This window comes from Crotalus tigris, unplaced genomic scaffold, assembly GCF_016545835.1.
Source record: "Crotalus tigris isolate CLP2741 ecotype Arizona unplaced genomic scaffold, ASM1654583v1 scf7180000024382.2542628, whole genome shotgun sequence".
In the NCBI taxonomy this organism is placed as follows: Eukaryota; Metazoa; Chordata; class Lepidosauria; order Squamata; family Viperidae; genus Crotalus; species Crotalus tigris.
In genome coordinates this window covers 1,034,082-1,060,248 of record NW_024100552.1, presented here as the reverse complement: position 1 = coordinate 1,060,248, position 26,167 = coordinate 1,034,082, and the positions used below count along the sequence as shown (strand labels likewise).

The 26,167-nt window shown below is 36.3% G+C and overlaps 1 protein-coding gene across 4 annotated transcripts in view; it reads right to left on the bottom strand.

The window, feature by feature from the left end:
• The window catches only part of LAMA3 (laminin subunit alpha 3), a 123,486-nt gene that overhangs the window by 49,906 nt on the left and 47,413 nt on the right, over positions 1–26,167 (bottom strand). For all 4 annotated transcript variants that reach the window (XM_039328618.1, XM_039328619.1, XM_039328620.1 and 1 more), the window contains exons 26-40: positions 25,565–25,736; positions 23,331–23,457; positions 23,096–23,235; positions 21,580–21,695; positions 21,211–21,422; positions 20,501–20,705; positions 18,529–18,673; positions 16,442–16,582; positions 15,318–15,482; positions 14,809–14,910; positions 12,570–12,653; positions 9,691–9,921; positions 5,095–5,208; positions 2,809–2,918; positions 248–328 (exon numbers count right to left, since the gene is read on the bottom strand). In XM_039328618.1, coding sequence (XP_039184552.1) covers positions 248–328; positions 2,809–2,918; positions 5,095–5,208; positions 9,691–9,921; positions 12,570–12,653; positions 14,809–14,910; positions 15,318–15,482; positions 16,442–16,582; positions 18,529–18,673; positions 20,501–20,705; positions 21,211–21,422; positions 21,580–21,695; positions 23,096–23,235; positions 23,331–23,457; positions 25,565–25,736 — 2,145 coding nt within the window. The remainder of the gene's footprint in view (positions 1–247; positions 329–2,808; positions 2,919–5,094; positions 5,209–9,690; positions 9,922–12,569; positions 12,654–14,808; positions 14,911–15,317; positions 15,483–16,441; positions 16,583–18,528; positions 18,674–20,500; positions 20,706–21,210; positions 21,423–21,579; positions 21,696–23,095; positions 23,236–23,330; positions 23,458–25,564; positions 25,737–26,167) is intronic.

Genomic DNA, 26,167 nt, shown 5'->3' with positions numbered 1-26,167 from the left:
ATGAAATTAAATAGTCCTAAACGGGATGAACAGAGTATTCTGAAATTCTGAATCAAGGAGAGCAGCTTATGCTTACTAAAGAGAGCATTGTGTGCACATGAATCCTTGTAGCACTTTGGACTCCAGCCCAATCATGAAAATATGGTCTCTGTTTAGAAAACAATCTTTTCCAATATGTTAGTAGTTTCCAGTTGAGATCTGTTTTAACTTTCTACATAGTAAATCAGTATTGAGACAAGTCATATACCTTTCACAATGCTTTCCTGAATAGCCTTCTTTGCAAAAACATTGAATTTCTCCATTATCTTCCAGACAGCCAGAAGCAAAACTACATGGTAAAAAATACAGGAAACATGAAAAATCTGAAAATAGCTTTTTTTTTCTTTTAAGACATATTTATACAGCTTATGGGGAAAGGAAAAAATGTAAGGGCTATGTTACTGTCTGAACATCAAATAAAAGGCTAACAAAAATAATTTCAGTCTCAGACAAGTTGCAACTATTTTTGCTCATACATCATTCCCTATTACCTTTTTTTTTTTTTTTGCAAAATCAGAATGCAGTCCTACAATCCTGAAAGCATATTGCAAAATATTCAATAACAAATTAGGGAATAAAAAAGACAGCTTGATTATATTTTATTACTGAACAGTAGCTGAATCTGCATGTTTACCTGAGAAATCTAAATATCTCCCTTTTATAAGTTTATAAGTTGAAGGATAATTTCCATGTTCATTAGATCATTGAACAATAAATAAAATGGTGTCTATATCTAATAAAGAAAATTATTACTTTTCTTTACTTTAATGTTACTCCACTTTAATGTGGAGAAAAGCAAAGTTTTACATTTAGGCAGGAAAATCAAAGTTATAAGTACAGATTAGGTGAGATCTGACTCAAAAACAATAACTATGAGAGGGATCTTGGACTTGACTATGAGCCAGCAGTGTGCAGCAGCAGCCAAAAAAGCTAATACTATTCTGGGTGGTATAAACATAGGCATAGAATCAAGATCATGTGAAGTATTAGTACCGCTTTATAAAAACCCTAGTATGACCAATACTGCAACCAATTTTGGTCACCATACTACAAAAAAGATGTTGAGACTTTGGAAAAAGTTCAGAGAAGAACATCTAAGATGATCAAAGGCTTGGAGAATAAAATATATGAAGAATAGCTGCAGGACTTGGGTTTGGCTAGTCTAAAAAAAAGAAGAAATAGGGGTGACATGATAGCAGTATTCCAGTAGTTGACGAGCTGTCACAAAGAAGAGGGGGTCAAATTATGCTCCAAAGCACCCAGAAGGCAGAACAAGAAACAATAGTTGGAAACTAATCAAAGAGAGAAGCAACCTGGAATTAAGGAGAAACTTCCTAACAGTGATGACAATTAACCAGTGGAACAGCTTGCCTCCAGAAATCATGGGCGCTCCATCACTGGAGGTTTTTAAGAACAGACTAAACAGTCACTTAACTGAAATACCAAGGTTCTCCTGCTTGACCAGGGGGCTGGACTAGAAGACCTCAAATGTTCTATTCTATTCTATTCTATTCTATTCTATTCTATTCTATTCTATTCTATTCTATTCCTAGTCTTCAATATTATCAGGACGATCTGTGGCCTTCCTGAAATGGCTGCATTACAACCCCCACAATTGTTCCCCATCAGTTATAACTAGCTGGAGATTTTAGCAACTAGAGTTCAAATAACATCTGGAAAGTCATCATCTAGCCATCTCTGTTATTGCCCCAGTTCCTTTCTTTTTTTGAAATCAACAGCATGGAATCAGGGAGAACTCAGCAGCAAAGACGTGGTGCTCTATGCTAATCAAGCAAATCTAGGCCTTCCCTAAAAAAAATGAAGGTATTGCTCATTACAGTATGTAGCAAATACAATCAAGTCTTTTACGTGCTTGTAACAATGGGGAAATTAGCCTTTAAGGTATCACAACCTTACTTTGGTTTTATTGAAATGAACTAATATGGCAAACTTTCAGAAAATTGCTTCAATATTCATTTTTTTTATTTCTATTATTTTTTAATGCACTCATCATATTCAAAGTAGAAGACACACAAGAAATGTTCGTTGTATTTGGCAAAATAAATGAGTAAAAGCAATGAACTTGCTTTAAATATATTTTAAATTAATACCAACTAAATAAAATATATTTTAGGCCAAACTAGTTGACAAATTGTAGTCCAAGTCTTTTGCACCATGAATTTCTTTTAAAGTGGACTGTAGCTGCGATGATGCAGAAAAGATGTGTTCTCTCCGGTCTCCTCCTCAAGTTAAATTCCTCCAAAAGTGCAGATTTACATTTCAACAATGCCCACTTAGGATGTTAGTTAGCAATTATGGTAATTATGGGGATTGATGCCCAGCACATCTATAGGGTACCAATTTAGTAAAGGCTTTATGAAGGTCATGAGTCACACTGCAATAGAGCTTTTAAAAAATATAATCCAATAGGAGATCTGATCCAAGGTCATCAATATCTCATTTGTGGTAAATGCACTTAAAATTAGAATTTGTGGAAATTGCTTTATGATTTTTTTCTTTACAGGGAATTTCTTATTTTATTTTTTATGAAGATGTGCAAGATGAGTGACCATTGTCATCTTACCATCCATGCATAACAAGCTGCAATGACACCAAAATTTTATCATTTGTGCTTCATAACATTATTGCACAAATGATAGAATTATCTAATAGCTGTTTTTACTGTCATAAAAACACAGAATTTCCACCAGGGCAACTTTGAGCAAAGCACAATAAATACAGCTTCCCATTCTCAGCCCAACAGAGTACCTGTTTGTGTAAGGGCAGTGACATTCCTTACAAAGTCCTTGACTGGCATCTCGAAAGTATCCTTCTTTACAGCGCTCACACTTTTCTCCAGCAGTATTATGTTGACAGTTCTTTTTAAAATATATATATATAAAAACCAGAAGGTTAGCAGTTGTCTTGTTTTTCAAGTTTATTATTAATACCAATGTGAGAAAATGACAATTGATATGCTCCAAGCCACCACAAATTTACCTTATTGCAAGACTGAACAAATAAATTAGACCCAGTTAGTATCTGGCTAAAGGATGTGCATACAATTGTTTTCTGGTTAGTTGCAGAAGTAATAGCATAATATTAATTACACGGAGGGTCACACATTATTAATTTAAAGTAGCATCTGGCTTTCATGGTTAAAGTGGGACTTAAAGTCACTATCTCCCATTTTATTGTTCAGTGCCTTAACTATTAGACCAAACTAGTTGTTATATGATAGCTTAGAACAGGGGTGTCAAACTGCCAGCCGGCGGGCCAGATGCATCATGCTGAAACCGCACCCACCCCACTGCCGACAATGGAAAAAAAGTTGTGATACGTTGCGACACATCATGTTGCAAATTTGACACCCCTGGCTTAGAAGGACTGGAAAAATGAAAAGCTGCCCCACCAACATGGAAATTAAACCCTATTACGGTATTAATCATCAGTCCTACTCTTCTGATACTAATATCATTCCTCTGTCATAATACACCAGTATTAGGCACTGGGCAGCAAGGAACTTTATGGTGTTTAAAACTATATGACTCCCTATCTTCTGGATCCATGTGTTTTCTACCCATATGAACAGTTCTTAGTCGACCTGCTACTAGTTGATTAAATTATTTACCTGTGATCCTAAATTTATTATTGCTTTTTATCTAGAGGAAAATATAATAACACCTTATAAATTATTTTAAAATCTCATTCAGTGTTGCATTTCTGAATGGAAAGGAAGACTTAATTAACAATGCTAACTAGCTACCCAAATAGAATGCATGCTATAAAAACTGATTGCAAATATTTATCTGATACGCAGTATGAATAACCATTGGAGCTACCAAATCTGGATTGCAAAATAAAAAACAGACAATTACTAGATTACTACTCTATGCTACCATTTAGGAGTCATGTGGACTTGTGCCACCCAATCTGGTAGCTCTGATGGACATAAATGATAATTAGAACAAGACTGAAAAAGTTAATATTTAGAAAATTCTTGTCTTAGGGCAATGTACACTATCTAGCTCTTGCTGGTTGTATTTGCTTGTTATGGCCTGTTCCTCAATTGAAATGCCTTATGATTCACACCTATTTGGAACAGGCTGATTTGGCGAACAGCTCCTACATTTAAACTCAAAAGGGTTTGTCAAAAACAAAGTCAAAAAAAGTATCGTGCAATTTCAAAGAACTCTATGCGGGCAATGAATAATGAGTAAGTATGAGCAAAAAAATGTGGGCAAAGAAAGGCTAGGCTGTAAATGTATTTACTCAAAAAAAGAACTTAATATTTTTCAGTATAGTATACTATAGAAAAAAAGGCAATGAAATATTTTACAAATCTAGTATGCAAAAAAAAAATGCAAGCCTTAGAACTTTTATTCAAAAAGCATTGTCAATCATGCTCCTTTATACATATTTGCTTTGATTAACTAATTTCAAAAGGAAATTATACCAAAAAACAACATTGCTGTGTAAAGATCACATGTTTGGGTAGATTAATTTAAAGTTCCTTTACCTGTGCTTATAAATAAATGTTTATAAATGCTAATGTTTACTCCTTGGTGAGAACTGCTATTACATTCCATAGCTGCATATGAATGACTGCAGCTTAATGAGCAAAACAAGTAAAATGAAACAAGTTTTAAAGCTGGCTTAACATCCTGGTTTATTTCATTATTCATTGCTCAGATATATTACGAAACCCATAATTAACATGACTTCACAGGAAGAAAAGAGTGAAGTGATCTAGCATCTGATCATATCTCAGCTTGTAAGCTAAGTTAACTGTGCACAAGTGCAACCTTGGTAACTCTTGTTGAAAGAGAAAAAAATATGAAATGCATGCAAGCATATCACGTGAAGACAATTCATGTTTCAAAGCTAACAAACTTCTGTGGACATTTTTGCTGTAATAGATATGTCAGTTTTCACTGTACCTCAAAGACATTTCTATTTTTGCAGGCACAAGCAGTTTCTCTCAAAGTTATTACTGGCCTGAAGCAAAAGAAATTAATAAGAGCACCTGCAGCAGCATTTGTTGTAAATACTTACAATACAAATTCCAGAACCATCCAGGCATTTATCTGAATTTCCATTACAATTGCACGAAACACACCTTCCTGTAAATAGACCCACACTCTCACGATAGAATCCTGGACTGCATTCCTGGTGCATAGAGAAAAAAGGAAAAGTTGAATAGTGATTTGATAAGATTAGAAAATTAATTTTTTTAAAGTAGATATTGGAAGGTAGAAGAAATTTAATTATGGTACAGGATCACTGACATATTAGTACATATTACATAATGAATACAGACAAGTCATAATAAATTACAATATCTTGGCTTAATAAGATAAGATAATGAGACTTTTTATGGTTCTGCATACAAATTCTGCCATATTTTCTTCACCCAAGCTGGTGAACAAGTCAGGAAATCTTCTAATTTCTACAAGAGGGGCCCCCAATCCCTGGTCCATGGGCCGGTTCTGGGCCGTGGCATGCCAGCAACCGGGCTGCACAAACAAGCAAAGCCCCATCTGCAGGATACAGGCAGCACACAAAACCACGCCCTCTCTGTTCCGTGGAAAAAAATCCATGTAACCAGTCCCTGGTGCCCAAAGGTTTGGGACCTCTGTTCTACTATGTCCCTTTTCATCCAGATATTAATCATAACCACTGGATAATTTAGGCTATTAAGCAAATCTTACAAAGAACTGTCAGTGGAAGACTTACAAAGTCAGTGGAAGACTTTTTAGTTTGCTTGATTGCTCCCAGGAAGGGATTGTATGCATAGCCAAAGCTTATTTATATCGCTACTTATTATATAAGATATGATTGAACACAAGTAATATTAATTTCAAAGCCCATGAACTACTTGAACACTGAAAATGTAATTGTACATATTAAATTACAGAGGTTTGTCAAAAAAACATTTTATGAATTCTGTTACTGCATTGATGATTTGATTGCATACTGTATATTTCATTTGCTATTCAGAATACTCTGAGATATATGTGCACTATTCATTAATATCTTTCAAGCATACAACAATTAATTTTCAAAGTATTGCGATGATGGCAGTATATTGATTACTATCTTGGACTGAAAAACTTTGGGGAAAATTGTAGACTTATTTTTCAGCTTGTGGAGAAAAGATGGATGAAAATAATTATAATGCAAATCCAGCCTAAACTGATAGACAGTGCACTAAACCATATTAAATACTACATGAATCCATGTTCTCTCTGTACATACATACATGGGAGAAAGACCTCAGTGTCACCTCCCATTGGACTTGTCTCTGACCTCTGACTAATTATGGGATTTAGCTAAAGTGCCAAAAGCCACAAAGGTTGCAGATCAGTGGACTGAGGATTGTCCCAGAGAAAGATAGGTCATTCACACACACACACACACACACACACACACACACACACACACACACACACCTTAGTCATCTCATGCAAGAATGCCACATCCATTAATTAAAATATCTTTGATAATGTATACATTATAATCTAGTAATAATTTCTAAAACTAAATGTCTTTCATAAATTGAATGAAAACTGGTAGAAACAATTCAGAAGAATTTTTTGTCATCATCTCCATAGTTTTTGCGACACTATTCTCATCAAAAAAGGCAAGAAACTGCATCATAGATTCATGTATTCTCTTTGCAGCCTCTGCCTTGCCTATAATTCTACTCCACAAGTGTCTAAGCACATGTTTAGTAAGCAACTGGATACTAAAGAAAGTGATAAAGCTGTGTAGAAGACAATTTTAGAGGGAAAGCTGCAGGAAAAGCAGTAGTTAAGAACCTCTCCTTTCAACATCTCTGCTGCAAACCATCTCCACTGAAATAATTCACCAATTAGATATTCCTATTGGAGTTTAATTAATGTGTTGACAGGTAATATATACTTCCATCTTTACAAACCAGTATGTAGAAAATCACATAACGAATTAGTTGAGCAATGGAATATACTTACAGATGTACCTATTTACATGTGTGAACTTATGCAAAAAGAGATCTTAAACTTATTAGTTTATGAGATTACCTTGAATATTAGTGAAACTCTTTGATTAAAAAATAATTAATCCTTCTAGTATAATGAGACTTCCACTAGTAACTGATTAGATTATATTAACCTTGGTGCATTAAATTAATGGTATATAAACATTTGGTAACGTGTTTAATGAATGGAATCTATGGGTATAAATGTGATATAATAAAGCAGTGGTAAGTCTATAGCCAGCCAGATATTTCTTAAATGCAAATCTCAATAGCCTCAACCAATATGCTCAACGATGCTAGAAGCTGCAATTCAGGAGCATTTGGAGATCCACAAATGCTCACTGGTATTCATCAATCAATGCTAAATTCAATGGAGAGTGAATGTGATTCATTTAATAGTTGCAATTAGGGATAGATCTGATATTTGTCTAAAAGCCATTTCCCACTTGGCCAGATTGACTAGATTCACATATCTCAAGACATAATCCACCACCGGATTGTTAGGTGTTCCATTATACTATGACAAAATCAAACCAATCATGTTCTGGCTTAACCCAATGACCATTTAACACTGAACAAAGTTATATGCAACAATCCAAATTCCCAATTTGTAAATATTGGGCTAATGAACTCCCTCACAAGACACAATAACAGTACAAAGCTTTTGCAAATTAGTAATTCTCTGTGCATCAGTATACTAGGCAAAGCCAGTACAATGGACATTTAAGATGAAGGTCATTGCAAAGATATTTGGCTAAATTATCAATAAAGACACAGGAAACTGTTAGGGACAATTAAGTAGGAATTAATCATTTTAAACTGAGTGGTCAAGTTTTTGGTGTGAAATTGGCAAAAAAAAAACTATTTAAAGCCTTAATAAAACATTATTTTTCATTTTTGTATAAAAGACAAAAATCATATACATATAATAGGAACTGTCTTTTTAAACAGATTTCTTAGGTATTGAACTTGTTACGTGTAGCAAAGCACCACACCCAAATGAATATTAACATGTTTGCAGTCCACATTTCAACCCCACGGTGGGAAAAATGGCTTTAAACAGTTTTATTTTTCCATGTTTAGAACAAGGATTACAATCTTCAGTATAAAAGGAAGCAAACTAACCATTTACTGACCTCCTCCACCGGTAGAGTCTAGTGTAGATTATGGCTATCAAGAAAGAAATCAGTTTGGCCCCAAGGGTCTACTTAACACGCTTTCATATAAGGATTTTTTTAAAAATTCAGAATGAAAGAATAGGTGGGTGAGAGTAGAGAAAGAGAAGAGTGGTTACCTGTCTTGGTTTAAAATCCCAGTGACCTTGTTGCTGTTGCCCTCGGCCAGAGAGCCGTGGAAATGCTATCCTCTGTTGCGAAACATGTCCCAGACAGACCATCAGGTCTATGCAGAAGGCCAGCCACCCAAGGCTGCCCAGCTTCCATCCTGCAGCCCTCATTTTGCTGAGCCTTAAGCTGAGCTGCTCCCTTGCACAGCACTTGTTATTATACAGCACTTTCCCCTTATGCTACTTTGTATTGTTCTCCTCTTGGCTCTATCCGTATGCCAGGCTCTGCTCCTCCTTTAAACTTTGTACGTGAGTCAGGTTGTGCAATATAGGGCAATGCCTGATGTTAATGACCACATTGCAATTTCTGAAAATGAGCGTATCACTGAATTAAGGTGTGGCAGGCATCACCTTTTCCCTCCCGAACATAGTGAGACAGTACTAGACGATGAAGCAGCTTGTAAATCACAGGCTGAGTAATTCTTACGAAATATGTTGAGAGGGTGTGTTCCTTCCTGGAGTGTGTCTAAGTCTAGCTTTTAGCTATGTATTTTCACTAGGCTAGAGAAAACAAACCCACAAACCTGACAAGGTGTGCTTAGGGAATAAAGAATAAAGAAAGCAATGAGAAGGGTTTAAATGCACGCTCATTGATCGGTTGAATATTTTATATCACAGATTATAAAATCACTTAAAAATAAAACTGAAAATGTTTTCAAAATGACTTTCAACAAGCCCAGTATTGTAACTTGAGGAGAAAACTGAGACGGGTACAGGCTAATCTTAAAAATATTTGCTTTGCATAAGGTTACAATGCTGCCAAATCAGTAGTGAAATAATATCGAAAAATAAGCAGGGTAATCAGAAAGGTAGAAGAAGCTGCATAGAAAGCTGCATAGGGGTGCAGCTTTTTTCACTCTAACCTGACAAACTGCACCTTAAATGTTAGTTGCCTATAAAAATAAGGAAAGTCTTGTGCATTTAGCATCCTTTAATAAATTACAGAGATTTATACCCTCTGATTAAGCAAATCTTAGTTTAGAGTTATACATTAACTGGGTTACATTATGTTGGTCTTACATTTTATTTTTATTTATCTATTTTTTGTACATTTGCGTACCTTGGTTTTTTACCATGTCTTTGAATAAATGTATTTTCTACATGAGTTTATATGGATACATTACAGTTTTTCACTGAACTGCTAAGACGGTTCAAAAATAGGTCTCTGCGGCACTTTTAAGTCAAAGCATTGTGAATAATCTTTTCTTTTTGCTAGAGCCAAATCAATGTTGTTAATCTGAGCAATGTCTCATGGGTGATGCAGAATAAAAAGAAAGACAATTCCTACCTCACATGAATCACCCATATATTCAGGAGGGCAGGAACACGTCTCTACAGCATAAGCGATATTACCATTTCCTGTACTGGTGGCTTCTTCCAGACCAACATCGCCCAAGGTTAACCGCTGAGTTTCTGTGAAGTAAAGACCTCTGATTTGTAATCCATTAAGTCTAGACAGGACCATCATCAGCTCCTCTCGAGATACTAAGTTATTGCTGCTGGTATGCCTGAAGTTCCCCTGCACATTCAAGATACAAATGAAATTTGGGTTTGGAATACATTGCAATAATCTCCTACAGCACAGGAAAAAAGGGACATCAATTTTCAAAGAAAGACAGCATGAAAATCAGATGCTGGGAGTCTAGGGGAAAAGTTGCTAGCAAATAATTGTATCAACAAAGAACTAAAATCAGGCAAGAGATAATTAAAGGAATGATATGGAAGGTAGAATCAATATGTACAATCAACAAATAATAACAGAAAATTGGGAGCAAAATAAACAGCATATAGATAGACAGATAGATAGATAGATAGATAGATAGATAGATAGATAGATAGATAGATAGATAGATATAGATATAGATATAGATAGATCGATATATAGAAAATATTCTGTTGTCAAGCAGCAACAGCTCTTTCATTTATGCCACAGGTCTTCAAACATGGCCCTTTTATGACTTGTAGACTTCAACTCCTAGAATTCCTCAGCCCACATGCCTGGCTAAGGAATTCTGGGAGTCCACAAGTCATAAAAGGGCCAAGTTTGAAATCCCCTGGTTTATGCAAACCAATTGGAGATATATATGTCAACATAAACATCTTGATTTTACTTCAGAAAACAAGAGGAGGGGAATCCACTTGCTCCCACTGGGATATAAATGATTGAAGATTGGTTCCCTGTATTATAACAATCTATTCATGAGGGAACCAGCATGTGAGATGTAGTGGCCAAGCTGGTCTTTTCCAAAAAGAGGTATAGTTGATAAATCATTTACAATTGGAAATAGGTATTCCTTGCTACTCTGCTATCCTGAGGACTTAGGGCAGGCCCATGATTGCCAATTGTAACTGCCCTCTCCAAATCCCTTCAAGTCTCTGCTCATAAACTTAGAAAGCTGGTGGGAAGAACCTAGTCCTGATGACATTATACAGTTTGCCCAGTACAGTTTTTGCCCTAGATCAAATCTCCCAGGAAATACAATATGTAAGTAGGAGAAAAGAGGCAGAAGGAAAATTGTTGGGAGTCTTCCTTGCCTTGACTGGTAAACTGGCCTAAGAATGGTACACAAACTGCTATTTCTGTTATACCATAATCTCCATCTTCCTAAGCACCTTCCACATTTGTCTCATGTACTCATATCTCTCCTGCACCAATATATCCTCCAAAAGATGAAAAGACATAAACCCCTCCCACTCTAAGGTAATAATCCACTCACACATTCACCCATCACTAAATTCTCAAAAAATTTCTTCTCTAATTAACTTATCAAGCTTCTGCCCTGGAAGACAATGTTCTTTAACAGAAACGTTTTTTGACATCTTATTAGGTTATTCTCTATCATATCAGTCAGAGAGAATCAAATACATTGGGTATATCAAGGGAAAATAAAACTGTATATAATCTTTCATTTCCAACATATTAAAATATTATATAGCATGATGCTATGCATATATTATCCACAGGTTCCATTCTTATTCATTTTGAATAGCAAACTGCACTAAATGCTATTCATTCTTTACTTATACTACAATAAAAGGCATTTGTTAGACCATTTCTAGGGTGCTTTGGAGCAAGATTCAAATTCCTATCTTAAGTTCTAATGCTTAACTCAGCCTCGTACATCAAAATGTCAGTTTGGAATGGCCTCAATCTTCAAGTACATCTGTAATTGAAGGTAGAGTATGATGCCAAATATCTTTATTTTTCAAGTCTAAACATGAATCAGCCAAGAACTCGGCTTGACTATTCAGGTAACTAGTGCAAGTAGTTGCTTAACTGCAAGGCAATACGGTATTGTACCATATTACAAAATTATTGGATGCCAGAATAATCTGATGCTGCTCTTCTATTTTGAAGGAAGAAATGTATCAACCTAAGTAACCAAGCAAACTATCTTTACAATCTAACTCCTGGCAATATTCCCCCGAAAGTCTTCTGGCATGAAAAGTTCCGTGGTAGCACAACAGGCATATTTTCGTAAATAGATAAAGCACTGAATACACAGTACTTTTTTTGTAAAAAAAAAAACAAGGTGCCAGAACTCACACACTTCATACAACCTGCCTTGCCTACCCTACAAGGTTCCATCCAAAAAAGGTGCCAGAACTCTGTTCTGGGCGTTCTATGAGAAAAAAAGCCCTGTGGATACATATAGTGTCTTTAAAAGCTTTGATTAATTACAACATAGAAACAAAGCAAGTGGAAGGATTAGGATTTGAGCCAATATGCAGCACAGCTGATAATCCTCCACCAGAGTCCCAAAGACCCACTGCATCCAGGGACGCTGTCCCTCTTGCCAAATGCTGATTAAAAATGCTGTTCTCCCTTCCAAGTATAAACTTGCTATCTTTTTCTGTAGCACATGAAAACTAATTTTGGGATCCACACCGCTATTTTTTCCCCACTGAGAAAATATTCTCTATTATTTACTGAATAATAAGCTCGCTATAAAGATTCATTATGTACCATGTCAAAGAAATATTTATTGCACAATTAATGCATGCTTATAAGCTTTTTCCCCCAGTAGACAATGGAATATTCAGAAAAGCAGTCTTGGAAATTATCCTTAGAGCAGGAACATGTACATTTGATTTTTCTGTTGTAGATCAAAATAGGCAAAGATTTGATGACATAGCTTATCAAAAGTGAGTTAACATCATTCTTACCTCAACTAATTGAACTGATCCATAATACATTTTGTCTGGCAAAGGATTATTAGGATCTATATAGGACATTTTCATCTCCCTTCCCTGTACAAAAATAGTTCAAATCCAATGTCAGTACAATATTGTACCAATGTACCAAATTAGCTTGCTTCCCAGCATCATTAAAGTTACTAGCTCAAAATTTATATCCCACCATCTTCTTGCCAAATGGATTTATCATGTGATTCAAAATGTGAGCTTTTTAATGCTAGGCCAACAGTGATAGCCACATGAAACAAAATATTGAAACAATATAATTACTTGTATATGTGGTAAATAATTATCACTTTTGAATTTCATCATGCATTGACATCATTATTGACAATTCTCTTTCTCCCAGCAAATCATGTACCTAAATATCTGCAACTTAGGATAATGCTTTCTGCGTGATTATTGACTACTTGCCAATGGAAATGCATGTAACTAACAATGTATTAACCTTTGTGGTATCAGAAATGTTTTTTACTCTTAGTATTGTATTAACTTTAGAAATAGTTTCAGTATTAATAAATCTCAACAATCAAAAATAAGAGAATAAACATAGCATAGTAATTTAGTGTTACATCAGATTGATAGCCAGATCTATAGTAGTATAAATAATGTGAAGGCTTTGTTTAGACAGAGATGAACTTGGATAGTTTATGGTATGCTGGCTAGAAATTATAACAGAAATTATAACAATCAATGTATCTGGAAGCTACCAGGCTGGGGAAACTCAAAATGAGAGGAAACTCTTAGTTCACATATTCATTTCTTTATTGACCATATATGTCCCTCTTCAACCTGGAGGTGATCTGCATTGGTAACTTCTCGTTCATGCTATTTATGAACACGGCTCTGCCAGCTTTCTGGAAGACAGTAGACCTGTGTCCAAAAATAGCTTAGTTGACAGATTGATGGGACAGACAAGGAAAACTGACTAAAGAGGTGGGGGGAATTCATATGGTGCTCTGAGAGCGTTTCCTTCCCCTTCATTTGTGCTAATCCTGCACCTCCTTGATTTGTTACTCTACTATTTCTAGTTTATTTGAAAGAGGTTTACTTGTCTGTCATTTGGGTTAAAGGGGAAAACTGGCAGAATTCTGGTCAGCACCATCTCAGCTTATAAATATTTCAAAGTACTGCAAAAGAAAGAATACCAGCAGCAAGTGGTCATAGTCAACACTAACAGGAGATATCTATGCAGTATGTAAAATGTTATTAAGGTACAGTGGGCAAAATGGCATCACACCAAAGTAATAAAAAAATAGAAAGTGTGGCCAAAATTACTTGTCAGCCAAAGCAACCGAAAGCCTATAACCCACTAATTTTGACAGAACCAGCAACTAAGCTCTATCAGTTAAAATCAACAGGCAGTCTACAGAGTCTACTGTCTTTTGAAAGACTATGGAACATGTCTTTAAAAACAAATCTAGTGGTCTTCAAGAAAACCACCATTCCAACATGTATTACTTTGGGGAAAGTTTGTATGCTGGGAAACGGAAAAGGAAAGAGAAGAGACAACTTAGATAGTATCAGTTACAGTAGTGGTGGGTGCACTGACGGAAGACTTGAAAGACCAGGACAGTCTTTCATCTGTCTAAGGACAGATTGTCATGATGTCACATAACCAATTAATTAATGCATTTAAATAACCTGTATAATGTGTTCACAGCACTTGGTTAACAGCACTAGGCTTACATGTACCTCCACAGAAACTCCATGTCCAGTTTCTATTACAGCCCTACTAAAAAGCCCATGGAGAGCAGTGCCAATGTAAGAAAGGAAGCATGAACAGCATTAACTAGACTGTAGGAGCTTATCAGATACTAGCCCTAACCACTGGGCTATCATAATCAAGATCATTAATGGGGCATCAGAAATTATAAATATGCCAAGACCTATGGTCAAAGAAACCAGAAAAACTAGGATAAAGAACACAGTTAGATTGCTACTATAGTGGGTTGATGAGACAAGCACATATCATGAGTCCATGTCCTCTAAAAATGGTTAGTAAGGCATTTTCATGACAATTAAGAAAACTTAAAGAATAAGAGTCATCAAAATGGCATATTTAAATAAAGACCTCTCAAACTTTCATATTTTCACATTGTGGTTGTGCAGTAAGCACCACATAAACACAGAAAATGTGCTGATAAAGGATAAATATTTTTTAAAGCTAAGATGATGCATTCATGTTTATATATATTATTTGACTTACAATTAGCTGTACATCTGGTCTTTTTTCCAGGAGAGCCATGCCTTCACTAGGTAAACCAAAGGATTTCAGCTGATAGCTTAAATATCCTCCATATGAAGAAAGCTAAATAACAAATTACAGGAAATATAGAAATTGGATTTTATACTTTAAGATAATTCTGATATTTAGTCTTCACAATATCTTCAACTGCATTTCCAATATTGGTACAGAGAGGTCAAGAAAATTAAAAAAAAAAACCTTTGTCATTAAAAGGCTTTTTATTGATGTATCAGATTGTCATTTTGCCTGAATTTACTTTGTTCTAAATGATACTATGACTTGTTTGGTTTTGGCTTAGCATGTTGTATGAATCCAGCTACTATAATTCATAAACTATGCTTCATAGTCTGCTACCTGGGAGCCCCACCTGTATTTGGCTATTATAAATAGAATAAAAAAGATAAGAGAAAATAGTGTTTGGGGCTGATAATGGGAGAATTTTAACAGATATTACAGAAAGGATCATTCACCTTATTCCCCAAGTAAGATGATGGTGCCACCCAATATAAATTGTGTAGAAAGGGGGGTAATTCCTGGACATCAGCAACAACACTGTTGCTAATAGGATTGAAAGTTGTAGGAATACTCATGGCATTACCCACTGCTTCCAGATGCCAGTTTCTCATGTCGGTGGACTAATAATAAAACAGAGGAGAGATACAAAGTTTTGTTTTAAAGTAAGGTTTTTGCACAACACAAAAGTTAATTTGCAAGATGGAGTCGTATTTGGTAGAAACCTTTTCTTCTCTGGCTTGTATGAGAAGGTTTTCTGATTCCTACCACCAACAAAATCTGTATGATTTTCTTGCCATTACAAAATGTTGGCTGTATAAAAATTACTTATAGGGATCTGCTTCCAACATCACAGTAATGAAATTGTCCACTTATCAATACACAAGCAGTATCATAAGGCACTGGCACAGAGCATACTAATCAGTCACATAACACATTTCACTAACTCCTTCTGCAGGTTACCCAGAAATATGGAGTAAATGCTGGAAAGCCAACTGCCCTGCTTCACAAGTGAGGTGCTTTTCTAGGGAAGCAGGAAAATTTCCAGAGAGACACTGATCTCTGAGACAAATATACATTTTGGGCATTGCAACTGTGACAGGTGTTAACACTTCTGCTCACGGCAAACAAACAAGGCAACCTGTTTTTGCAAAAACCTGCTGAAAGCTAAAGAAAAAACAATAGCTTTAAACTCAGCAGGATGGAAATGACTATACAGTATAAGGAACAGCAATGACATAAAGACACAAGAAAAGGAAAAATGCATCTTAAAGTCCTCAGAACAAAGAGAGAAAACAGAACAGTATTAATGACAACTAAATGTATTTCTGTCATGCTTTTTTTAAATATTAAAAGTAATGCTCTTAGCATGAACAGATATGGGACCTGGAAAGCCACCACTGATTTGTGTGCAGCCAGTTCAATCCCCTGGACACCCTACAGTCAGAGGTCTGCTGCTCATTTCAGTCTCAATCACATCACTACTTTTAACATACAAAGCAAAACTCCAATCACAGATATTCATCTATCTGATACAGTAGTCTCCTCCAAAGGAAAAAAAAATATAAGTAACATTGAATACCTTGACTCTACGTTTATTTGTACTGTGGCAAATATCGGTTGCTCCAAAACAAAAGCAAGTAGTACAACCTTTGGGATTAGCAGGGTCCAGATAAAACGATCCTGAACGGCACATGTCACATTGCACTCCTTCAACATTCTCCTATAAGTCATTTGGAATAAGTCATTAAATGTTTCCATTTAAAACTTTGCAGTAATATATAGAGAGAAAAATAGCTGTAAATGTTCAAGACAGTCCTTGGTCTTTCAATACTCAATAGCATAGATGTTACTAAAATTATCTCTTTTGCAAGGAAAATGTTTGTCTGTTCAGTATGTAACAGCCATTGCCACCACCATTATGCAGTTATCAGTTTAAATAAAGGGCCTTCCAGACAGGCATCTTTGAAGTCTGTTGACACAAATTTTATTGCTGTGTGATTTAAATGATTCACGCCGAATGCACCTAAAATTCTTGATCAAATTATAAGAAACCAAAAATCTGTTTCTGAACTGCCCTAATAAATGCATCTATTCTTTTCTGTTTCCATATTATCCTACCATTAGTTTTTTTTTAAAAAAAACCACATATTTGCATGTAGATAAACCCTTCTAATATATTACTCCTGAGACATATTTATAAGTACATTCTCAAATGCTTTTTGAACTGAGAACTCTGAAAAATTATGAAGGTTGGTAATTACATTCTTCTCTTCTCTTTAGTTCAAAAAGGACTGATCATTCAATTAATGAGAAAATTTTAAAAGTCCAAAGCCTTCCTGCATTCCTAGTAAAAAAAAATATAGACTATAAAGAATGTTGTGAAGAAGCCTGCCCACCTCACATGTTCAATAAGCACAGCACAGAGCATTAATAATACTGCAGCATGTGCACTTCAGCATTTTGCTTTGATTCTGATCGTATTGCAACAGTTACAGGAATCTGAATGGAAAATAAATTGTCTTACACTGGTATTATACACAGTTGAAGAATTTGATCAGTAGAGGAAGAAAATTGATGCTGCATCCATCAAGAGCCTTTTTGATTTAAAACAAGTGGACAGGGTATGCTGATAAGGAGAAATAAATATAGTGCTCACCAGGCCTTTTTTTCTCATAGAACGCCCAGAACGGCATTCCGGCACCTTTTTTGGATGGAACCTTGTAGGGTAGGCAAGGCGGGTTGTATGACATGTGTGAGTTCCGGCAACTTTTTTTTTTTTAAAAAAAAGCACTGGTGCTCCCTGACACCCAATCATTAATCCTATTACTAACTACCAATTAAGCACTATTCACTGTAACTCTTTGAAAGTTTTTCTGTAAATATTATCACATTTTGACAATAGTTAGGGCATCAAATGAACAATTCATATATTCCAGAAATGTTATTAAAATGTGAGATCACAGCTAAATAATATTGATTGGCCAGTTCCCAAAAACCTAATTCCACACTCAATGAGCCCCTATTCATATCTAGAATGAACAATGCAACATATTTTCCTTTATTCAATTCACAAAATAGGTTAGGCAAGCACATGCACTGCTGGAAAAACAGAGGTATATGATCTGGTCAATAACTCTAGGGCAGTGGTTCTCAACCTTTCTAATGCCGTGACCCCATAATACAGTTCCCCATGTTGTGGTGACCCCCAAGTGGGTGTGACCACCAATAAGAGGGAGTGGGACAGCTAGGGAAAAGGGAAAAAAATGGCAGACAGTGTGGTTTGGTGACCCCCGTGAAATGGTCATTCGACCCCAAATGGGGTCCCGACCCACAGGTTGAGAACCACTGCTCTAGGGGACTTCCTAGCAATATTTTGTTTACAATAACAGAGAATCTATAAATAAACCCATTCAACCTTTTCTTAATAGTTCTTCCACATTCCTACTAAATGCAGTTGAAGAACTGAGATGCAATCTGTATTCAAAAATCAACCATATTCTTATGTGTGTCACCTAATTATACAATGTACTGCACTAAAACTTCTAGAAACAAATGTCTAGATATATTATTTTTAAAAATAATCATGAGAATGAGAATTGTTTACAACTGAATAAGAAGGAGCACATAAAATAATCACACAAACTTTGAAATGTCAAAACATCTGACCTTACAGAGGCAAACTCCTGTTTGTGGGTTGCAGATGTCTGGTTCTGTTCCTCCTCTGTTACATTTACAAGGTTTGCAGTTGGGAAAGCCATAAGAACCAGGAGCACAATGATCACACCGCCGCCCTGCTATTCCTGAGCGACATCTTGAACAACAAAACAAAAGCCAAAATTCACTTCTGAAAAACATGTGTTTCCCCCCGCCCAGGAGATGCGATTGGTACATAGCACAGATTTTATTAGAGTAGTAGATGCAGGGTTAGATTTATGGCTGTAAAAAATAAACCTGCCCTAGATGTTGAATGAATCTCTATTCCTTAAAGACATTATCTTGCTAAGCATGACATTTTGCATTTCTTTTCCAGTGTGGCTAGCAAATTTCCTTTTATTTTCTATGCCCCAAACTAAAAACAGATATGATGCTAGAGATCTCTGGTTTATCATTTTTGTATTGTATCAAACGACTTAAATGGAATCATTCTAAATCATTTGAAAGTGAGAAGCAGAAAGGTACACTGGATGATAAGGTTTGATGCAACAAAAATAAAATATTATAACCTGAGAACATAAAGATTGTGGAACTAACTTAACATTGATTTAGGTATTACATCATCATGTAGCTGGGAAAATGACATTGGAATATACAAGTACACCGCTCCCTTTCCAAATACATTTTCTCAGAGAAAAATCAGTTGTCAGCTTAGCCATAAAACATTCAGAAAGATCAAGAATGTTGATGGGATAGGAAAAAATACTAGAAGGGTTCTGGAAACCAAGGATAGTTTTAGATAAACTCCATAGATCAGGGGTCTTCAGACTTGGCCCTTTTATGACTTGTGGACTTCAACTGCCAGAATTCTTCAGCCAGGCATGCTGGCTGAGGAATTCTGGGAGTTGAAGTCCACAAGTCATAAAAGGGCCAAGTCTGAAGACCCCTGCCATAGATAAACATTCAAAAAAGAATGTTCACAAATTACTCATTATGTTCTGCTCCCATCTCATAACTTGGCCCTAACTAACTACATATCTAATACTCTGCTATATCCAATCAAATACATTGCTACTGTATCCAATCACATTTATGTTCTATAGTAATTTGCATAACTACATGGAAGAATTGCCCCTTTTTTGCTCCACTTGGTACCCAGAGTACTGAAATAAGCAATCTGTTGCTTAATAAACAAATTGTCCTTCCGTTTAAAACAAAACCTCGTCAGATAAAGTTTTCCTATAATTATAAATAATTACTAGTTAGTACAAAATAAAAGATTATTAAAAGGTCACTCTCAGCTTTAGGATAAGAGCAATCCAATTCTTTTTATAGCAGGATTATAGCAATATGCTAAGGCACAGGTATTTTGTTAGTAGAAGAATATAGCTAATGCTGTGTTTCTCACTCTTGGCTACTTTAAGATATCTGGACTTCAATTCCGAGAATTCCCCAGCCAGCATGGTGGGGATTCAAGGCGTTGAAGTCCAGACATGTTGAAGTTGCCAAGTTTGAGAAACATTGAGCTAGAGTGAATGTATCTATAGACAGATACATAGCTAGCTGCATAGCTGAAACAGAGAATCAGTTAGTAATCATGTCCTAACAAAATGGCCTATGAACATTGTTTGCTGTTCCAATGTTACCTCTTTCATTGCATGGTATTACCCTGGGAAATAAAATACTTCTGCTGCTTTTCACAATGGAAGAGAGCAAACCTGGCTCACTAGCTTTACTATTGGGCTGCCTGGCCAGTCATTAGCCATTGTCCTTAAAAGCAGCGTAGCGCATGTTTCATACAGAACATCTCAAGAATTAACTTGGAGTAAAATCCTTGGTAAGCCACTCTCAAAAATCATGTGAAGGAGATAGGACTGAGACTAAGGGATTGAGTAGTGAACTCCCAAGTCCAATATTTTAACTATAGCATCTTCCTGTGCAAAAACAAAAACAAGATTCATTCCATCATAGAAAAATTAGTTACCTGCACTGCCCATCAATTTTATTACATTCAGGATTCAGAGCATTGATAACTCCTTTGCTTGAGCAATTGCATTTTTCACAGCCAATAAATGGATGGTATCCAAAGTGCAACCTCACACACACTTCACATCTAGGCTTAACAGTTTGTGGAGGACAAAGACATTTCCCAGTGACATCATCACAAAGACGCCTTCCACAGCTGCAAGCTGGGAACAAGAATACAAATTATTTCATATTCAAAGAATATTTGAATTACATACATTGGTCTTGTTGGAACAAAAATCCACTAGAACTTATTTTATCTCATTCCAAAATTCATTTTTAAAAAATGAAAACGTGATCCGAATATAGGTATGCTCAACAAATAGTAGTCATTTTTATCAAATGCATGGCTCCCCCTCCAATGTTATTTAAATAACACGTAAAAAGGTGATTAACATAGCTGAGCAAGAAATAATACAGTACATTAGAGATGAATCTCAAGTACTTTGATATACCTAGATGATCATATCTCAGTTTAAGAAGCTGAGGTATGAATGAATGTTTTCCTCATCCATTCTTTACATCCAAACAAAGCAGGAAGTTTTTAATGAACAACTCTGAGCAAAATCCTTAAATTCAGAATGAAATCAACAACAAAATAAAATGTCCAGTTTTTCTGGCAACATTCCAAAAAGTGGATAACCTCTCCCATTTGGAATTGCTACTTACGTTTGCAGAATGGAAATCCATAGAAACCTGTCTGACACCTGCTACACTGGCGACCGATGATGTGTGGTCTGCAGTTACATTGCCCCCCCTCGGGGTTGCAAGAAGGGCTGGTGGCACCCTTTCTGTGACAATTGCATGGCAGTGCCCCATCATTAAAAGCAGCCACAAGGGATCGAGCTGAATTTCGACAAAATTCTGAAGAATTGCCCGGGCTGTTTATCAGAGGAATAGAAGGAGAGCACATCTGAGTTCTGCTATTAAAAACGCTATGCTCACTTTCGTTTACATTTATATAATATGTGTTTATTTAGTATGCTTTTAGCATAATTCATAATCCATCTTTCTTTTCATATATATTCTGTGACTTACACAAGGTAAAAACTGTTTCCACCACACTGGCTGATGAAATCTGTTGAACGCATCACACTGTCTTTATGAAGAAGTGAATAACTGTAGCTATGTGCTGGAACAACCAGGATATGCTCCTTTAAAATGATAAAATTAAATTGCATATTTTAGAAAGCTAAAGTATTGAAGCACAGTTTCCAGACTGTCTCCATGCATTTGAAGGGTATGCACACATCTGAAAAGTGCTTGCATTGCACCTAAGTTCTAAAAAGATAAAAAAAAATTAAAATACTTATTTAATATTTATTTAAAGCAACTTTAATATATAATTATATTAAATATTTGTATAATTATGAATGGAGAGAATGTCCATTCCTAAATGGGGCCTGCCTTAGTCTCTCTCATTCTTACAGCTCCCTGGTACCCCCACTTCCCCCCAGTTGTTAGGAAACCTCTTCCCCAGGGCAAATCTTGAAAAGGGAATTAAATTGCGTGGGACAAAAAGCAACTTCCAAATTCCTGAAGGCTTCTCCACTGACTTGTGGGAAGCTGGTAGAGAATTTCAGAAACCTTCCTTCCTTCCTTCCTTCCTTCCTTCCTTCCTTCCTTCCTTCCTCAGCAGGCAGGTAAATGATTGCTGCCCAGTAGTGGACACAACTTGCAACCATGTTCTCCCTTGACTTTCTCTTTGCAAGCTTTCCGCAAGCAAAGACTTCATTAGTGGGAAGGTGGCAAGGAGTGTCAGCAATCACATTAGTTCCTTTTGGCTTCCCCATTGATTTATGGGAAACTTTCAGGGAATGTTGAAAATGAGGATCGCATGGCTATTTATTTATTTATTTATGAGACTTATATACCGCTTTAAGTGCGAGCACTCTCTAAGCGGTGTACACCAGTAAGCAATGTATATATATTTACATTGCCCCCAACAATCTGGGTCCTCATTTTACCTACCTCGGAAGGATGGAAGGCTGAGTCAACCTTGAGCCGGTGAGATTTGAACCGCTGACCTGTTGAATACAGTCAGCTAAAGTGGCCTGCAGTACTGCACTCTAACTGCTGCGCCACCTCGGCTATGTTGAAGTGGCAACAACTTTCCCAAATTTCATTCCCATAGGAGTCATGGGTCACAGTATGTTGTAAGTTAACCCATTTCAATTACTCTGGTTAATAATTCTTGCCCTTTACTTTCCAAAATTGTCCAATTAAAGGTTACACACAATCAAATAGACATGAAAGTTTTAGTAGTATATACATGGTCAAATAAAATACAGTTCTGAGCAATCTTACAACATAGTGCAATAGTTCAAATCAATTTTATCTAACTCAGAACCCTCCAGAAATATAGAATTACAAGTCCCTAGATTTGCAGCTATCACAAGTCCCTATATTTGCAGCTATCACAGCTATTGACATCAAGATTAGAAACTCTTAATTGAAGTTTTACATATTTGCAAGATATTTTGGTCAAAGCTTTACCTAACTGTAATTGGATAGTCTCTATCTCAGTTCAAAATTACGCTTATTTTAAACTTACCAATACCATTGTTCTTCCATTAGGAATTTTCATGGTGATTGAAAAGTCATGTTTAAGGATATCAAATTCAATATGATTTTCTGACATTACCAGACTTCGACATCCAGAAGTATGTGGACAAAACGAAGCATTGTAAGAACCTAGAACAGTTAGAAGAAGTGGGATGAGGACACATCTAATTGATGAAAACTCAAGTGTCCTAAAAAAATCTAAAACATTGTTAAGTCTGAGTTACCTGACCAGAGTTGTCCTCCATCCACTGATACTTGCACCAGAAATGTTGGATTTTCTGGCTGATAAAAATGTATAATGATCACATGTTGGCCTATATGTGGGACTCTCCCATTCAGGGTAATTTGGTTCTATCAACATAAATAAGTGGAAATTAATATATTGGTCATCATAAAGTGAACACTGAACATTATGTTTGCACACTGTTTCCTTGATTTAATACTAAAATGAAGTGGAAGACATTTAACTTTAGACTTTAATAAAAAAAACTTTTTGACCCACTTTTGTTTGAACCTTCTCTTTCCCAGGAAATTACTTAAAACTTAAATGGAACAGAAATAAAATAACCTGCTTATCAAGTGTGATATTTCAACTGTATGGTACTTCTGCTATTTTTAGAAACTGTAAATGACTTCAAATAGTTGCACCTTGTGAAGGAAAAATCATAATAACAATTTGCTACTCTTCTTTTTACAATTCTCTATCAGACTATAGAAGCTCACATTGTAAATAAAAGCAACCTATCAAACACCAATACAGAGCATTCTCAGATTGCTGGTAAAGTTCCATTCTCTGTCCTCTGTCAAACTTCTTCCTTTAGTAAACATGGTTGAAACTTTTCCAGAAATTTGATATAATGTGGCTCATAGTAAAATTTTATTATAAACTATATTAAATAGTCAATCGTCTCCTGGCAGAAGATTATAGTCCTTTTTTCCACTTCCTGAAATTTCAGCTTGGTGCCCTTTTCTCCTGCTCTTCTTATGGCTCAGTCAGCACTGATAAGAAGTGAGAGGTCCAGCCTATGGCCGATTTTTTGTGATGTGTCGCATGACTCAGTACTCTCTCCACTCCTGTTTAATATCTACATGAAGCTGGTGACTGAGATCATTCACCATCAGAGGTTGAGGTATCATCTCCACCATAGTGATCCAAGTAATGCTTCCCTCTCTTGATGCATAGAAACTGTGGTGGGCCTGGGGGGCGGACAACAGATTCGGCAGAACCCTAGCAAGTCTGAATGGCTTTGGATGCACGTAGCTTCAAGATTCAGGACTTTAACTACCTTAATTCTGGATGGGGTTGCACTACCCCAAATAGACCCTATCTACAGGGTTCTCCTGGAGATATGATTCCTGCTCACAGAGTAGGTGACTGTCACAACACAACTTTGTGTTGTGCACTAGTTGTGGCCTTTCCTGGATTGGGAGTCTCTACACTCAGTCATTCAAATCCTGGTCATCTCACTTTTGGACTATTGCAATGCACTGTACATGGGGCTACCTTTGAAGGGCATCCAGAAGCTTCAATTAGAACAGAGTGGTGGCCTGAGCAGTTCTTGGGGTCCCTAGGATGGCCCATGTTACCTCACTGCTCTGTGAACTGCACTGATTGCTGGTTTGCTTCCAAGTCCAATTCAAGGTGTTGGTTATTACCTTTAAAGCTCTGCATGGCATGGGTCCAGGATACTTGAGGAACCCTCTCATCCCAATGGGACTGACCTGCCCCAACCAGGCCCCATCAGACAAGTATTTTCAGCTGGTGGGATCCAACAGAAGGCCTTCTCTGCTGTGGCTCCTGCCCTTTGGAACATCCTATCCCCTGAGATGAGATTGGCTCTTACCCATCTGACCTTCCATAAGGCCCTGCAGACTTAGCTCTGCTGGATGGTTTGGGGCTGCAACAGGGGAGCATCACATTGGAGGTGGCTGAAGAGGAAATTCCAGATCTACCCCGCACATCCTACTCCTTATCTTCCCATCTTTCAACTATATTTTTTATCTTTGTAATTCCATTTTTATCAATTTTAATGCTGTAAGCTGCCCAAACTTGCTTCAAAATGAGATGGGCAGCAAATAAAGTTAATAAATAAATAAACACATAAATAAACACATAAATAAATAAATAAATACTGACTTTCTAATGATATAAACAGAAAGTCACGAGGTATTCATCTCCAAACTCAGGTGATAAAATGGCTAAATTTGATCATATACACAAATCATAATATCTATAAAAAGAGCCAAATGGAATATGAGCTTCAAGTGTCATCTGAGCTACTACATCAAGAAGGAACTCTTTACTAGATGTCAGCTTCTTGCAAATCAGTTAAGGGAAGTACTCTTAACTTCAGCTATAGGTCTTCAATTTCATAGCAAGTAAGATTAATATTTACAAACCAATAGGCTGAAGGTCCCTATTGGACTTTTTCTATCTTTAATGCAAAAGGTAAATTACCTGTGAGGAAGATAGAGTCACACCATTAGCTGAGGGAAAAGAGGATAAAGGAGAACTCAATGAATCTCTGAAGACCACATGTCTTGACTCTTCTACAACTTCGCTGTTCCTGCGAGCATCCAAAACTACAGCTTCAAGAGGCTTTTCATATTGCAATGGTATACAGGAGGCACTTTAAAGACAGAAAAAAATGCCAAATAAATGTCAAATATGGCATGCTTTAAAAATGCTCACTGAACAGAATAAAATATGCCTCAAAATATAGACTGTGAAGTCAATAACTCTGTTCCCACAACAATCAAACTGCCAACCAGTGTAACATTTACCCTAGCATGTTGTGCTAATCCTTGTCACATAGTTAGTTGCAAGTTCAGTGTGCTGTGTGAATCAGGAGAATTGGATTAACTCAAGTTCAGCTGTACAGTCAGCATTTAGGACACAACCAAAGGTTTTTACCATGTGGTGACTTAAATAGCAAAATTATTTTTTGAAATGAATCCTTTGATAGACAAAATGGCATAATTTACCTATTAATCAAAAGTACCAGCAGTATTGGAAAGTCTTAAGATTAAATAAGTCTGACTACTTCAATCAATGTTTCTT